The 18,358-nt window shown below is 38.9% G+C and overlaps 1 protein-coding gene across 4 annotated transcripts in view; it reads left to right on the top strand.

The window, feature by feature from the left end:
- The window catches only part of BRD10 (bromodomain containing 10), a 127,362-nt gene extending 121,636 nt beyond the window's left edge, over positions 1-5,726 (top strand). For all 4 annotated transcript variants that reach the window (XM_066368112.1, XM_066368111.1, XM_066368113.1 and 1 more), the window contains one exon: positions 1,452-5,726. In XM_066368112.1, the coding sequence (XP_066224209.1) occupies positions 1,452-5,080 (3,629 nt within the window). In that variant the 3' untranslated portion in view covers positions 5,081-5,726. The remainder of the gene's footprint in view (positions 1-1,451) is intronic.
- The last annotated feature ends 12,632 nt before the right edge of the window (positions 5,727-18,358 follow it).

The following is an 18,358-nucleotide window of genomic DNA, read 5'->3' as shown; positions in this document are numbered from 1 at the left end:
GTGATAGCCTAATGAGACCTGAGTAGATACATCATTCTAATAAGGAAGCTGGATTAGATCGTCTATAATTCATTTTAACTAATCAGGTTATATTATTCTCTATATCTAGTTAAATAACTTTCTTTTACATATATAAGAGGGTTAGTATGAAAATTTGAGGTTAGAAATGAATTAACCTATTTATGTCTTTGGTAAATTGAAAAAAATAACTTATCAACCAAATGTGACCAGATATCAACATAAATTTTTTACTGTATGAGTAATTAAACACCAGTAAATGGTGGGTACTTTTAATCCTTTAGAGTCTGTAAATACAGGTTAAAATGGAGAACCATTTCTCTTTGATATCAACATTTCCCTATGAAGAAAAAAACCAGACTAGATTACTTTTCAAATCTAAATTCAGAGTCCTAATTACTGGCTTGATCTCTTTAAAAGATGTAAAATTTCCTTTTGCACTTGTATGGTCAGCAGAAGTTAACCAAAATTAATTTTCTCATTAATAATAGGTTATTCTTGGAAATGTTTATATCAAGATTACCATGTCAAAGGTCACCTTACCTTAATTTCTGCAGTGGTGCTGAGACTTTTGACTCACCCTATATATTTCTTTTGTTTTGCTTTGTTTTGTTTTAATTAAGTGAGAGGGCAGGGAGGCAGACAGACAGACTCCTGCATACACCCCAACCAGGGTCCACCCAGCAAGCCCCCTACCAGGCAATGTTCTGCCCATCTGGAGCTATTGCTCTGTTTAGCAACCGAGCTATTTTAGCTCCTGAGGTAAGGCCATGCAGCCGCCTTCAGCACCTGGGACCAACTTGCTTGAACCATTTGAGCCATGGCTGTGGAAGAAAAAGAGAGAGAGAAAGTGGAGGGGTGGAAAAGCAGACGGTCACTTCTCCTGTGTGCCCTGACCGGAATCAAACCCAGGTCTTCCACACACCTGGCCAGTGCTCTACCGCTAAGATAACTGACCAGGGCAGATTTCTTAATAAATTGTCAGTTCAGCCTGACCAAGCAGTAGCACTGTGGACACCAAGGACCCAGGTTCAAAGCTCAGAGGTCGCTGGCCTGAGTGCGGGCTCACCAGCTTGAGCACAGGGTCACTGGCTTGAGTGTGGGATCATAGATATGACCCTGTGGTCGCTGGCTTGAGCGAGGGGCCACTGGCTGAAGCCCACCCCCACCCCACCCCTGTCAAGGCACATATAAGAAAACAATCAACCTGACCAGGCGGTGGTGCAGTGGATGGGTGGAAGGAAGAAAGCAATCAGTGAACAGCTAAAGTACCACAACTATGAGTTGATGCTTCTCATCTCTCTCCCTTCCTGTCTGTCCCTCCCCCTTTCAGTAAATAAATAGTCAATTCAAAGACTATCTTTTTTATTAATGGTTTTACTACTATTTACTTGCTGTTTATGTTAACAAAATGCTTGTTTTATAATTTTCAGATGATATGAAATTGTCAGAAATAGATTTTCCTATGGCCAGAAGCAAGTTGTTGAAAAAGGAATTGCCTTCTAAAGATGTTCTGAAGACACTGCCTAAAACACTTAAGCGACAGGCCAAACAAACTAGTCATCTGGATGATAGCACAAAAGAGCTTTCTCCAAGGAAGAAAGCAAAGTTAAGCACAAATGAGACAACAGTTGAGAATGCAGAAGATGATATGCAGATTGACTGTGTGAATGAATCAAACCATACAGAGCCACTGTTTCCAGAGTCATTTGCCTCAGTGGATTCAACACCAGTGTCTACTCTCCAGAAAGGGACCAAACCTATTCAGGCCTTGCTTGCAAAGAATATTGGGAACAAAGTGACCTTAACAAATCAACTGCCCCCTTCCACAGGTATAAGTACTTCTGTTGTGGAGAAGCCAGTTATATCTCCTACAGAAGCAAGCCCCATAAAGCCAGCACTGACCTGCCACACCAGTACAAAAGGTCCTTTACAGATGGTATACAAAATGCCCTGTGGCCAATGGTTGCCCATTGATCTTCATAACAGCTCTGTAAAGATTCAGATGCAACCTGTGCTGGATCCTAAAACGGGAGAAAAAATCATGCAGCAGGTTCTCATTCTGCCTAAGAATTTTGTGATTCAGCACAAGGAAGGAAGAGCAGTTGCAAAAGAAATACCAGCACTTCAACAAAAAGGTACAGAACAACATTGTTTATCTTTCCAGCAGACAGCTAATGTAAAGTCTTCTTCACCATCAGTTCTTGTCAAGTCATCAGTAGCTGTTTCTTCTGCCCATCTACCTAGGGCAGTTTGCAACAAAATGATTACACCTTTGGCAAATCTGAGTAGTGCTAAACCACAGCCTTTGTCACCTGCAACCTCCATAAGTAATTTATCAACAGCACCAGTTAAGCATAGCCAGATTGAGGCAGGAAAAGTCAAGAATGCAGTTTCAGCAGCCACATTCCCCGAGCCCATTACTTCACCCACCATTTCTTCAACAGTTCAGCCCCTGTTATCAACAACACTAAGTGGGTCTACAAATCCTGGTAGCTCCCTCACCTGTTTTGCACAACAAACTTCTGATTCTTTGGAAGCCAAGCAAGAACTGAAAACTGTGTGTATAAGAGATTCACAGTCAATTCTTGTTAGGACGCGGGGTGGGAACACTGGAGTTGTAAAAGTACAGACAAATACAGATCAAAATTCACCCAACAGTTTATCTTCGAGTTCAGTTTTCACTTTTGCTCCTCAGCTTCAGGCATTTCTGGTGCCGAAATCAACAACTTCATCATCCTCTGCTTTTTCACCAGTAGCTGGAATGACTACTACATCTAGTCTCCCACCTTTTGGCCAAACACCAAGTTCTGTTTCCATTCCAACTGGCTTTAATCCGTCTATGGGGAAAAATCTCAAACTTACATTAGGACAACCTTGTGGTAGTTTGGGCCACGTGATAGACAAGACTTCACACATGCCCTCTTCTCCCATAAAGCCCTCTCGTTCTTCTAGTACTCTGCTACCATCAACATCAAATAGTTCAGTAAATGTAATTAGCCTATCAACAGGAAATTTTGGACAAACCAATCCAAACGTTATTCATACTCCAACTAAGCAGCAAGTAGATTATACCACAAAAAGTTACCCTGTTACAAGATCAGAAGCAACAGCAACAACAAATGGAGATGTGATCAGTGGGACTGCAGTTCAGAAAGTTATGCTGGTGTCAGCTCCATCTGTTCTTTCTTCTGTCGGTGGAACTGCAATTAATGTGACACCTGCACCAACACCTACAGCTGTCTCTGCCCAGAAATTAGTTTTTATTAATGCTCCAATTCCCAGTGGCACTACAACTATTGTGGCAGAACCATTAAAGCAAACTCTTTCTCCCTCCTTGAATAAAACATATGTTAAGACTCCAGATCAGCCCCAGATAGTACTGATTCCATCTACAGTGGCAGCCCCAATAAAAATAAATTCATCTCCAACAGTATCTCAGATAAAAGATGTAAAAATTGGACTAAATATAGGTCAAGCAATTGTGAATACTTCAGGCAGTGTGCCAGCTATATCATCAATTAACATATTGCAAAATGTAACCCCAAAAGGAGAAGAAAAAAGTACCAAGGGCTATGCTTTGCCATTGTCAACAAGTGGTAATTCGATTCCAGTAAGCTCAAATTTTATGAGTCAAAATATTACTCCTGTCGATGAATCGGTGGTTTCTGCAGCAAGAGCAGTAAACATGTTTTCAGTAACAGGAGCAAATGTATCTTTAGGTTCTCTTTCAGTGACCTCAACCTCTGCTTCAGTTGGGACACGACCTCCTGTTTTAGTCAGTGGAAATGATACCTCTTCAAGAATTATGCCTATTTTGTCAAATAGACTTTGCGCGTCAAATCTCGGAAACACTGTGGCTATATCAACTGTGAAAACAGGACATCTTGCATCGTCTGTTCTGATTTCAACTACACAACCGACAATGTCTCCTAAATGTTTGACATCAGCTTTGCAAATCCCTGTTACTGTTGCCTTGCCTACACCTGTGACTATATCCCCTAAAATAATCAGCACAGTTCCACAAGTGACAACAGTACCAGGAGTTACACGTTCTGTATCTCTTTCTAAAAGACAATCTCGGACTTCTGTCCACTTTCAGTCACCAGGGATTTCAGCTACAGTGCCAACAAATGTAAACACAAATAAACCTCAAACTGAATTGCCATCTCTTTCACACAGTCCAGGTAAAATTATTAATATTTCCAATTTTGCTTCTCTGCCAAACCAGCAAATGTCCCCTGCTTTAGTAAAATCAACCTCCAGTTACAGTGCTACTCCAGGTGGCTCTGCTATTCACACTGCTACAGCAACATCAAATGTAAGTAGTGTGGCAGGAGGTCAGTTCAGTGAACCTTGTATTCAGCAAAAAATAGTTATCAACACCAGTACATCTTTGGCACCTGGTACTCAGATCATGATTAATGGAACCCGGTTTATTGTTCCACCACAAGGTCTTGGAGCTGGCAGCCACGTTCTCCTTATATCTACTAATCCAAAATATGGATCTCCCTTAGTTCTTAACAGTGGCCAAGTAATTCAGCCTACTCCAGTAGATAATCCTGCCCAGAAGATCACACTAGCATCAAGTAATTCTTTAAGTGAGCAACCTGTAAAACAATCTCTAAGAAACTCTACAAAAATTGTAAACTCTCTTGAGAATGTAAGTTCTCTACCCACAGTACATACAATACCACAAATCATAAACACAGCAGCTAAAGTTTCTGTTCCACCTACTGTTCCAGTGGTGTCATTGACTTCAGTAATTAAGTCTCCTCCAGGAACTCTTTTAGCTAAAACATCTTTGGTTTCTGCCATTTGCTCTAGTAATCCTCCACTGCCAAGTAGCACTTCAGCGTTTCATTTGGACACAACAGTCAAAAAATTGTTGGTTAGCCCCGAAGGAGCCATTTTGAATACCATAAGTACTCCAGCATCTAAGGTTCCTCCACTCTCTTCATCTCTCTCTCAAATGGTTGTATCTGCCAGTCGAAATCCTGCCTCTGTCTTCCCTGCTTTTCAATCATCTGGTTTAGAGAAGCCTGACACGGCTGCATCTTGAATTTAGACTAAACGAGCCAGTTTTTAAATAATGGGGCATTGTTTTGACTCACATATAAATTTTAACTTTATAATATTGGTGAAAACATACTATACATAGTTGTGTGTGTGCGCGCGTGTGTTTTAATGTATCTTTTCTTTAGCTTGCAACAAGGCTTTGTTTTCTTGGGGAGGGAAAACTCTGTTCCATTTGACTCATTGGTATGAGTATGTTTTCAGAGGTTGTTTGTTTAAAGTAGACAGGCTAGTAGTGCCTGTCTGTATAACAAATTGAACAAAGCCAAGTTTGACTAGTTTGGAGTAAGCTAGCCTTTTGCGCATTGATTGAAATGTTTCTTCTTGAATTTGGACTATTGCAGTGTGTATCTACAATATGGTTTTTGTGTCATTAGTGAAATCTTATTTTTGTTTCTGTAAAATATATATATATATTTATGCATTGTGAAAATGCAATTCATGGTGTAAAATTGTACATATTCCTAAATCCCTAAAAACCTGTACTAAACAATATGTACAAAGAACTATGCTGTCTTATTTATGTTTTGTTTACATAATGTATAGTTTTTTAAGTATTTTAGTAATTTTGGACCAGTCAACTGTTAGCAACAATGCAGAAGAATCTGCATGTAATAAACTGAGTTGCTGTATTTGTTTGTTTGAATACCATTTTTAAAGTGCGCTTTGTTTCATTGAAAGAATATATGGTGTAAAATGAAAGCAGTTCTCTACAAAAAGGAATTAAGGCTGGGGAATAACTAGCTTTGGGCAAGGCTTTATAGTTTACAAACTGTACTTCCATATCTCGTTTGATTTTCACAGAACTTTTGAGAGGTGAAGTGATGTGTCAGCCATCTAGTGGGTGGTAGAGCCAGTATTTGAACACTGTACTTTAAATCTTTTTCCCACGATTTTATATTCTGTTATAAAATTTTACCCTAGATTTCATTGTTTTAACTTTTTTCTCTTAAGTCCACCACCAAACTCTACATTAATCAAAATAAGTAATCTTTCAGGCCAATGTTTTGCTTTCTGTCTATACACCCCAGATATGTTTATCTTAACTTTTTATCTTTAAATAATTTTAGATTCTCAGGAATTTGTAATGATAGTACAGAGAGATCCCATGTACCCTTTACCTAGTTTCCTCTGATCTGGTTTTTAAATTTTTTTATATCTATATATTTTTAAGTTTTTTTCCATTGATTTTTGAGAGTGTGGACAGGGGAGGGCGAGGAAGGGGGAGAGAGAGAGAGAGAGAACGCTTGTGGGAGGGGAAGAGAGAAAAAGAGAAAGGGGAGGCGGGAAGGGGGTGAGAGAGAAAGAGACACATGAACTTGTTACAACACTTAGTTCCATTTATTGCGCACTTAATTGGTTGCTTCTCCTACGTGCCCTGACCATGGATTGAACTGATAGATATATTTATTGAGGTGTTGGTTTATAGTGACTGATATTCCAATATGATATTTAAAAACAAATTTTTTTTTAGTTTATAATAACAAATGTGGACACCAGGTTTTTTAATAAGTACTCTTTGCTTTTTATTTGTTATTATCAGTTACACAGCAGTTACTTAAATTCCATTATAAAGCTATTTTATAGGTCAGCTTATTCTCAGGGTTTGACATTGTGGTGTTTCAGAATATGCCTCATTTAAATAAGAGATAGAGTTTTATACTTATTGGATCTTTATATCCATTATCTTATTTGGGACACTATATTCATCCACATTCCATTTATAGTAATATTGTTAACCTCATCACATGGAATAATGGTATAGGGTTGGAAATGATAGGAAAGAATAGACCTAAAGACTTCCTTTGAAACTACATTGAAATTTGTTATCAAAGTGGAGAGGGCAGTGAAGGCGTTCCTGGAAAGTTCTCTTTTCTGAAAAGAATTTTCTAAGTCATTTCCAGAAAACTAACTGAATTACCTATAGTCCAGTTTTAAAACCTCAGTGAGGTACCTAAACTAATTATTTTATGCGGGGGTGGGGAGAGGGAGAGAGGGACAGACAGGGGTGGGGGCTCCAGCTGAGCCAGTGACCCCTTGCTCAAGCCAGCAACCTTTGGGCTCAAACCAGTGACCATGGGGTCATGTCTGTGATCCCACGTTCCAAGCCAGCAAACCCACGCTCAAGCTGGTGAGCCCACACTCAAGTCAGTGACTTTGGGGCTTTGAACCTGGGTCCTCAGCATCCCAAGCCAATACTCATTCCCCGCGATGGCGAACCTATGACATGCGTGTCAGCACTAACACATGTAGCCATTTTCGATGACACACGGCCAAGTATACCAGAGAAGTATGGGGCTGCAAGCCGAGAAGGATGTTTCATCCTCGACTCCTGCACAGCCAGGTGCAGTAGTTGAGGATAAAACATTTGCTGTAGTGTAGACACTGCTGGAGGTCTGTAGGCCAAAACAATAGAACTCTGGCACAGAGCGTCTAGTTCTGGGATTTCCGGTTAGGGTTAGGCCATTAGGGGATCTTTGACCTCATGTCTGGCCGGCGGAGCAGGGAGCAGCGGAATGCTGCTGGGGATGCATCTCTGGGGGCCCTGTGAGCGCCATTACCAGCAACCACATAACCACAGCAACCATCATCCAATCTACTGTTCTGGGGTGTCGTGGATTTCTTCTAATTGACCATCATTACTGAGAGAAGTGAGGGGGAGGCTGGGAGAGGCAAGGGCCTGTGCTATGGGTGCTGTTTCCCGCCATTAGAAATAGCGGCAGCCATCTTAATTTACATAAGATGCAACTTGCAGAATTTCAATAGGGCGTCTGGGCTCAGTTGTTTGTCGACTTGAGGTCAAAGCTTGAGAATCTGGAAAGGTGCCGCTTGGAGAATCAAGAGGAATGCCACTACGAACAGGAAATTTGGAATGCCTGGAACCAATTACCAGACACTTAGCACCCTGAAAAATATAGCAATGACTTTACTCACAATTTTTCCCTCTACCTACTTTTGTGAGACCTTATTCTCAGTGTTAAATAATATCAAAACCAACAAAAGAAAGAGATTGACAGATGAAGTTAGTAGCGCTTGCTTGGGCTTGAAGTGTACAAAATACCAACCTTCAATTGAAGATTTAGCCAATGAAATTCAGCAACAAAAAAGTCACTAATAGGTAAGTTAAAGAATTCCCCCTTCCCCTCACTTATCTTAGTTCACGGCACCCCACACAAGTTAAATAATATCAAGACCAACAAAAGAAACCGACTGACAGATGAACAAAGAAGTCACTAAGCAGGTAAGTTAAATAATTAGTTTTTGGTTTATTAAGTACAGTTATATATTACAATTATACATTTTTGTTATTTAAACTATAAATATGAAATTATGGGATTTTTTCCGAAGTGACACACCACCCGAGTTACGCTCGTTTTTTTGGCAAATTTTAACACACCAAGCTCAAAAGATTGCCCATCACTGCTCTATCCACTGCATCACTACCTGGTTAGGTGGACCTAAACTAATTATAAACCACTAATTCTTTTCTAACTCCTAAATTGAGAATTCTAATATGACCTTTGAAGTTCTGTGTGATCTGTTGAACCTTGTAGAGTGAAGCTCTCCACTTCTTCCCCTTAGGACTTAAAAGACTCTTCAGTCTTTTAAATTCCTGCTTACCACTCCAGCTTTATTTCAGCCTGTTCTTCTTGTTCATGTTACTCTAGTTTTTTTGTTTTGTTTTGTTTTTTTCCTAGCAACTTTGAAAGAACTCGGTCTTTCCTGATATTCTCTTTGACTTAGGTTCCGTTACATATTACATAACTCCTTCTCCTTACCATACCCCAGCCAGCATCCTGATATTGCCCAGATTGAGGTCATAGATTGAGGACAGATCACTCCTTCACAACTGTAATAAATTATTTGTATGCAATTATGTAATGCCTGTCATTCTTAAGAGACCTTGTCATTGGTCTTCATCACTGTCACCTCAGCTACTGGCACACAGTAGACATTTCTTTTTTTTTCATTTTAGAGGAGAGGGGAAGGGGGGAGGAGCAGGAAGCATTAACTCCCATATGTGCCTTGACCAGGCAAGTGCAGGATCTTGAACCTGCGACCTCAGTGTTTCAGGTCAACGCTTTATCCACTGCGCCACCGCAAGTCAGGCCCATAGTAGACATTTAATATATATTTAAGTGAGTGCGAAATATATGTTGTATGAGTAAGAATATTATTTAAAGTCTAGTTTAATTTTTAAAAATACTTCTTTCTTTGCTAGAAATTTGACTGACTTAATGGATTTATATGATCAAAAGCCAAATTATTTTTCCTTTGCCTCCAGTGTGGTAGGTCATGTGAATTTCTGGGATCTTAGCTAGAGTACAAAGTCAAATTCCTCAGTTATTTGTGATCATTGTCATCATGAAGTATTTTTTAAAGGTCATCCATAAAGGCACTTATGTAAAGAAATTAAAGTCACCACAGTGCTATATGAAAGACTTCATGGTACTAGAAGGGTATATTTTCACACTTAGTATAGGACACTTATATTCAGTATTATTTTAAATGCTAAGTTAAAACATGCTGAAATAATATACTGTCTTCTGATATATTAGCTCCTCCCTTTTCTCTCATTTCTTATGGTTTTTCCTGCATACACACACAAAATCAGTTTTTGTGATTAGTTAAAAATTAAATAAATTTTGTATAAATATAAAGATAATATTAAGTGTCTCTCTAGATCCTTTCTTCCATTTCAAGCCTCCAATTTGATGGGCATATTTACTAATATTGACATCAATAGTTTTATGATTTAAAATGGTGATGGCTGTAATACGTATATTAAGAGAAATTAAAATGTTTACTTGATCCAGTATATCACTGACTTAGAGTGAATTTAGAAATCTTTAATATTAAAAATTTAAGAAGGTGGCAAGTTCCAAAAGTGATCTAAAAAATTGATGGGGAGTTTAGTTATCCAAAATTACACATTACTGTAACAGAGATGAGATACAATTTACCTTAAGTTGTTCTAAAAGTTGTTTTGCCTTCACCTGAGCTTGAAGTCTTGTTCCTCTAATCTGTTGTCTGCCCCCAGGTATTTTTACTCATTTATTCAGTAATCATTTACTATTCACAAGATGGTGCTTGATGCTTCTTTTTAATAAGAAAGCTAAAGGTCATGGCATAGTTCAGATTTTTCTAGTTTACTTGGAAACAAAAACTGAATGTGAGAAATTTCTACAGTTAAAAAATATATATATGAAGTGCTAGAGAATCAACTGTATGTGTGTTTTTATGTATGTAGTCTTCAATGTCGTTCTTAATTATCAACATAAATTCATTCTAAACATTTATTGGGAAACATATAAAACAGAAGATGTAGGAACAACACAGATAAGTGAATTCCTATCCCTGTCCTCAAAGTTAAATGTCAGAGGACTAAAGAACTCTAGATTAGCAGGTAGATGCCAAAGGTCACTTCATATAAGAGGTGACATTTGTGCTGGAACTGAAAGTATGTTTAGAACCAGGCCTGCAAAGACTCAGCCTTAGAAAAAGCACAAGAATAAGTTAACAATATTATATGTTTTGAAGTTTTTGAAAGACCATAAAAGTTTTTATCACAAGAAAAAAAATTAAAACTGGCAATGAATGAACTATTTGTGGTAATAATTCACAGTATGTTAAATCATGTTGTACGCCTAAAACTAATACAACTCTATATGTCAATTATAAGGAACAGCAATAGAGTTTGAGTGGAATATTATGGGTTAAGAGGACCAAAGCTTAAAAAAAAAATAGGTGGGGTTGGGTAATAGAGGACTGAAAAATATTCTGAAAGTAATTGGGGAGTTACTGAAGCTTTTGAGCATAGATAGCCTATGTAAAGTGAAAACAATGAAATTAATTACCTTGCAGGATGCTGTGAGGGTTAGATGAGATAATGTATGTAAACGGTTGGCCCAATCAATACCTGCCATATAAATAGTAGCTGCTATCATTCATCTGACTAGAGACTGGGAGATCAATTAGGAAGTTACTATGTGGGTCAAGCAGGTGGTGTAAAGACCTGTTATCTTCTAGCAGTAATTATAGCAATGGAGAGGTGAGAAAAAACTACAAGCATAACCTCATTTTATCACGCTTCACAGATGTTTCACTTTTGATACATTAAAGACAAGACCCTCCACCAACAAAAAGATTACAACTGTCTATTGCAGTGGTCTGAATTCAAACCTGCAGTATCTCTGAGTTGTGCCTGTATTCAGATTGAGGACAGAGAAAAGGATATTTTAAAGGAAAGCTTTTATTTTGACTGCATAAAATATAGAAACATTTAAACAGTAAAGAATGTCATGAACAAAGTGCTAATATCCTCTAGGTCTGTGAATTTAGTGCTAAAATATTAAAAATACTAATAGATTTAGTTGAGAGTGGTACTTTGTTCAGTTTTGGTTTTGATAGAGTTCGTTTTATACATATATTTAATTTATTGTCAATACTAAGTTTTTACAGATTTCTTCTAATAATTTATAGCACATATAAATCATCTTTATTGATTTAAATATTTCTTCCTGATCATATAAAACTTCAGTTATAGAATAAGTAATAGTGGATCATTTGGTTCTGTCCCAGTAGAGCCCAAGCTCTACGTTGATCAGGCGTCCCTGATTCTACTTCCCTATGCAGTGGGACACTCCTGCTTATCAGCAGGGCTGGCAGCCTCTTTGAGACTATTCTTGAGGCAGCTATGAGGATGCTACTGATCAGTGCCGACACTAACTGCCACCGGAGGAAAAACACAACCAACACACAAATTAGTTGCAAGAATCACACAGGCCATTTATTACTCACAAATCCTTTCAGTGTGCCTGGGTACAGCTTAAGGGGGCCCCGTCGGCGTGCTCCTCTCCACTATCTTTGGTCAGAGCTCAAAGCAGTGGGGAAACGGTCCACTTCAATGTTGGAGTCTGGGCGATTACCTTTTCTGGCCAAAGCCTTCTAACAGGTGTCAATCTACAGGATTATCACCTCAAACCACCTTTTTGGGAGTTCCTTGTAGGGAACCCCTTTTATGTTTATTTACTGAAATGTTACATCAAGCCAGTTTTTAAGATGTTCTTATTTACATTAACTTACAAAGTTATGACATCAAGCCACTTCTTATCTATGTATAACTTCGCACACACACTAACTGGGCCCTGCTCAAAAGTTAGAGTCTGTTTATTACATCTGTACCCACTATATTAATTCCTATCCAGACAGCATAACTTTATTTAATTTTCTTAATTATTTTTAATATTATATCTTAATTACTTTTATATATCTTCCATATTTTTTATATTTAATTACTATAACATTATATTACTACAACAGGCTCAATCTAAATACAATACTTATAATGGATCTAATTCTAGAACATCTAATTAAATTGCCTAGAATTTCATTAAAACCATCTAGATCAGGGGTAGTCAACCTTTTTATATCTACCACCCACTTTTGTATCTCTGTTAGTAGTAAAATTTTCTAACCGCCCACCAGTTCCACAGTAATGGTGATTTATAAAGTAGGGAAGTAACTTTATAAAATTTATAAAGCAGAGTTACAGCAAGTTAAAGCATATAATAATAATTACTTACCAAGTACTTTATGTCGGATTTTTGCTAAGTTTGGCAGAATAAATCTTTATAAACAACTTACTGTAGTTATATCTATCTTTTTATTTATACTTTGGTTGCTCCGCTACCGCCCACCATGAAAGCTGGAACACCCACTAGTAGGCAGTAGGGACCAGGTTGACACCACTGGTCCTCAAAACACTATCTTAGGAATTATGATTCTATCAAACTTCAATTTGAGGAAATGTAGAATCAAATAAATAAAAACAGTTAAACTGAAAGATTGATCTAAAAATTATTTTTAAAAAGAAACACATTCTTCTGAGGATATTTAGGAGTTGGCTGCTGTAAATCTGAGTCAAACCTGCAGGTGACTCAGATGTCTGAGTCCTCACAGCTTAACCCTTGCTCCTTCCTTGAGGACCTGATGATTTAGGGAATGACCTGATACCTCTGGCCTCTGCCCGGGGCTGCATGTGGAGCAATGGGGGCCACTTGGGAAAAGCTGGAAGTTAAACTTCTTCAGCCAATTTCTGTTTGTGTGATTCTTTTCTTGACTCAGTGAGCTTTCTGTCAGCCAGGCTGTGCCATCCAACTTCATTGAGCTTTTTTTCCTCATGAGAGTAATCCAGTTTATTAAAGAGGAAATGCTTTCCACCACCTTCTCAAGGCCACCTTCTAGGAGTCAGACTTCTTGTGTGTATGGCTAATGTTTTCATACCCTTGGGGAAGTTTCTTCTAGATGTCTAAGCAGCAAATTCTCTCCTCAGTTGATTTTCTGCAGATTTGCTTTACATGTTCTTGACATAGTCCCACAAGCAGTATTAGTTTTAGCTAAAGTTTCTGAACCTCACTCTCAAACTGTTTTCAGACTGCAAACATGTTTGTTCAGTTTGGAGACCATTTGAACTGTGATTTGTATATTTAAATCTCTTAACTTTTTAAATAGCCCTTGATTTTCTCCTTCAAACGTTATGAAAGAAACAGCAGTCGCAGAATTCAGCCAGTTCACACAGGTTCAGCAGAACTGATACCTAATTTTTTGTTGAGTTCGGCGAACTGGTTGTTAAAATGGCACTTGTAATCACGGTTCTCTCTAAGGTGGGTGCCTGGGCAGCCGCCCAATGTGGAACTTACAAATTTACATTCTTAACTCTTTTTTAACATTCATCTGTGCAACAGCGTATTCTAAGTGCCCGTAATAGTGTTCATTCCGTCCATAGGAGAAAAAAGTTTGACAGAACTGTGCTTGTAATATTTATTTATTCATTTCATAAAACTCATTATACCTTTGATGAAATACTATACTGCTCAAAAAAATTGGAATATTTCAAAACAAATATGAAGTGATAAAAAGCATTTGGGTTTTTTTTTTATTAAACAAGAACATCAGAAAAGCAAACAACAAGTCAAAGAAAGTTGTTCGATTATGAAAATGAGATGCAAAACCAACTTATTTCATTGATGAAAATGCACTGTACAAAAGGCTGAAAGTATTGGAGTATCTGCATGTTTCCTGATCCCCCAATTTTTGTGAGCAGTGTATATTTTAATTCCCTGTATTTGTTACTTCAGTAAACAAACATATAATGAGAAAAAGTGCCAAACAAGCAGGGAGTGAAAAGCTGTCATTGGAAATATATTAAGTAACAGTTTTATTGATTTTGTCAGGTATTATTTTTTTCATTAATATTTTAAAACTCTTATAATCTAGTTTTGTGTAACTCTTTTATTCTTATTTAAGTATTAAATGCATGAAATAATAAACTATCTTTCGGTATATCTTTTTTTATACTTAAAATGGTCATTAGGGCAGAGAGCCGGTTGTTAAATTATTTGAATCCCACAACTGTTTAACACAGTGGTCCCCAACCCCCGGGCCACGGACTGGTACCAGTCCATGGGCCATTTGGTACCAGTCCGCAGAGAAAGAATAAATAACTTACATTATTTCCGTTTTATTTATATTTAAGTCTGAACGATGTTTTATTTTAAAAAAATGACCAGATTCCCTTTGTTACATCCGTCTAAGACTCACTCTTGACGCTTGTCTCGTAAGTTCGACAATTATATTTTAAAATACCACAGTTTTTACGCCAGTCGCATAATTTTATTTTGTGCATTTATCTGTCCCACCCTAAAGGCCAGTCCATGAAAATATTTTCTGACATTAAACCAGTCCGTGGCCCTAAAAAGGTTGGGGACCACTGGTTTAATAGGATCAGTATATTTCTTCACATTGCCTTCTCATTGAGAGTAGAGGAGTCTCACTTTTTCATTTTCTTTTTGTCTGATTTCAGGTAACCATCAACCATGTAACCCTTTCTAAAGAGGAGGCCGACTTATCAGTGCTTTTTTAGAGATTTTGATGGTCTCTGTCATTTAAAGCCTCTTTTATTCGTGTTTGCAAGTTGTCAAGCAGTTTTCTTTTCTTTCATTTCCCACACCTTTTTTTCCATCTCACAGCTTCTTGGGATAGCAGTTTTAGGCTTTCTTCAAAATGAGTGTTTTTATCCAAACCATTTTTGATTTCCCTCTGAACTTGTTCTACATTCTTCTGAGATGCTTTTATGATGTTTTGCATCAGTCACTTGAGACTGAGGGATTTTGATGCATTTTCGAGTGACTGAAAAGTTAAAACCATGATATGAATGTTTAGGGGGCTCACTGTTTTCTGTCTTTGTTTGGAAAAGTTCTGTAGTTATTCTTAACTGTCCAGATTTATAAGTGCTACCAAACTCAGGACTAGTCTCCACTGGAAGTGATTTGGTAGCTTCATTGGTTTGTATCATATAATCAGTCTAAACTTCTCACTGCCTTTAATTGAGGCAGAAAATCTTTTTGCTAGCTCTTTTTTCCATCCTAATGCTTGCCTACTCTTTTTACTCTCTTCACAATTAGTGTGTCCATATCCTAGGGAAACCCACAGAGACTTGACTTGGGCATTGAATCAAGTATCAGACAACTGAAGGCTGGTTGGGGGCAGGAGGAGGAGGGAAGGTCAGGTTCTATAAAATAGAGTTCACTACACAAATGGAAGGTGATATTAATTATCCAGTGGATTTATTTGGGCAAGTAGGAAGCAATGACTGCAGCCAGAGGAGACCTGCCATGAGTTCTGAATACTCTAGTCCTGACCTGACCCTGCAGGAAACCTCAGAAATCAAAGCAGTACCATGTCATTACCCCCATGGTCTGTCCACCAGCACATCAGGGTGTTATGGTAGGGCACACTGCAGTTGAGGACTCCTGTTCCCAGGGCCCATTCTCCTGAGTTCAAGTTTCCTTAGGTAGCAAGGAAGCCTAATGCTACCTGCAAAGGTCACATGGATCTCCTTCCCCTAGAGGCACCCCTATAGCCCCCATTTGTGTTTGTTTGTTTGGTCCAGGTGGGCAGGAACAGAGCACTGAAGTGTCTAAACAAAGATATTAAGAGATTTCAATATCAGATTTGGTGGTGTCAACAGTTAATGGATTTTCTGTGGGGCCAATTTGTCCTCTTTCAATCCAAGCGTTCCTCAATGGGGGAGACTCTCCAGTGGTGTCCCAGTGACCCAGGCTTCTTCCTTCATGTGACCCTACAGTCTTCAGCCCTTGGCTCCCACGTTTGTCCCACAAATGGTCTCCCATCCTGAGAATCATTTTTAAAAAAATGCGGCTGCTTCTAGGGAGCATGCATGCCCTTCTTTTAGCTGATTCTGGCACCTTATATTCCTTTAAACAAAATCTCACTTTTAGTTTCTCCAACCCTCTGTGCCCATTACCTGGGTCACTGCATTGAGGGAATCTGTGACGAGAGCCCTTTTCTATGGGGAGAGAACTCTCAGTAGACGGATGGTGGATGGTCTGGGGGTCTTAGACGGGTCCAGGGCTCAAGCCACAGGTTATTCTATAAATATGGAGGATTAAGGCTGAGATTAGGCCTTTCAATCAGGATAGGAGCTAGCCAAATGCCTAATGGAGTTTACTTTGTTTAAAATTAATTTGTTCCAAGAGGGGAGGGACAGGGCTTATTTTAAGTGGTTATACTGGACAGAATTATAAAGAGCAGAGGGCATTTTAGAATTTTGTTTAATAAGTATCTTTATTCAGTGTTTTTTCTCTTCAGTGCAATCTTGTCTTTTGTAGAAAATGATGCAGTTAGGCTACTCTGGTGTTTCCAGTGACACAAGATGATTTTAGTGGTTTACTGACTCTTCATTAGATAACAGTGAGTCACGTAGAAAGTCATTTCTTTCTCTTGCAAGCCTTTTAATTATGTTAAAAGCTTTTCTGATTCTTGCTAATCCCCCTCTTTAATAAGAGAGCAGGTCTCATGTTGACAGCCTTCTGAGACCATCAGTATCTTCCTAGATTAAAGAAATAATAGGCCCTGGCCGGTTGGCTCAGTGGTAGCGCGTCGGCCTGGCATGCAGAGGTCCCGGGTTTGATTCCCGGCCAGGGCACACAGGGGAAGCGCCCATCTGCTTCTCCACCCCTACCCCTCTCCTTCCTCTCTGTCTCTCTCTTCCCCTCCCGCAGCCGAGGCTACATTGGAGCAAAGATGGCCCGGGTGCTGGGGATGGCTCCTCGGCCTCTGCCCCAGGCGCTAAGAGTGGCTCTGGTCACGACAGAGCGACGCCCTGGAGGGGCAGAGCATCGCCCCCTGGTGGGCAGAGCATCGCCCCCTGGTGGGCGTGCCAGGTGGATCCCGGTCGGGCGCATGCGGGAGTCTGACTGTCTCTCCCCGTTTCTAGCTTCAGAAAAATACAAAAAATAATAAAAAAATAATAATAATAATTTGCTTTCATTATCTTCATGTTTATAGTCATCCTCAACCTAGGGAAATTATACTGATTTTTCACTTAAGGTGGTAATACAGATTTGAGCCAAAATCTTTTTAATAAGCTGACTGAAAGAAAAATATTAGATAAACATTATACATGATATGTAGATGTTAACCCAAAAAAATTCTAATGTTGCTGGCAAATAATGACACTATTCCAGATCTCTGATTCTTTATAATTTCTTCTATATGCTCTTTTGACAGCAATTTGGGAGCCCAAAGTAAGTAAATTGCCATTGGGACATTTAAGGCAAGATATCAGCCAAATTACAATAGCTCTTACTTAAATTCTGGCCTTGGCCTGGTAGCTCAGTTGGTTAGTATATCATCTTGCTACACCAATGTTTGGGTTCAGTCCCCAGTCAGAGCATGTACAAGACTCAACCAATGAGTGCATAAATAAGTGAAACAACCAGTCAATGTTTCTCTCTTTCTTTCTCCCTTTCTCTCTCTCTCTCTAAAATCAATTTTAAAGAATTAAAAAAAAAATCTGACAACACCTTCTAGTTTTTGTTTTTTGTTTTTTGTTTTGGGGGCAGAGGCCAAGGAGCCATCCCCAGCGCCCGGGGCCATCTTTTGCTCCAATGGAGCCTCGCTGCGGGAGGGGAAGAGAGAGACAGAGAGGAAGGTGAGGGGGAGGGGTGGAGAAGCAGATGGGCACTTCTCCTGTGTGCCCTGGCCGGAAATCGAACCCAGGACTTCTGCACGCCAGGCCGACACTCTACCACTGAGCCAATCGGCCAGGGCCAACACCTTCTAGTTTAACAGAAAATTGTTGTCATTAATTATGATAGCATTGAGCCCTGAAATGAAATGTAATTAGAACTGTTTAGTATTATTCAAGAAAGAGGATCTCTGCAGTATATTATTGTAG

Source organism: Saccopteryx leptura, chromosome 2, assembly GCF_036850995.1.
Source record: "Saccopteryx leptura isolate mSacLep1 chromosome 2, mSacLep1_pri_phased_curated, whole genome shotgun sequence".
In the NCBI taxonomy this organism is placed as follows: Eukaryota; Metazoa; Chordata; class Mammalia; order Chiroptera; family Emballonuridae; genus Saccopteryx; species Saccopteryx leptura.
The sequence above is the reverse complement of the archived record's forward strand: the minus strand, read 5'-3'. Positions and strand labels throughout refer to the sequence as shown.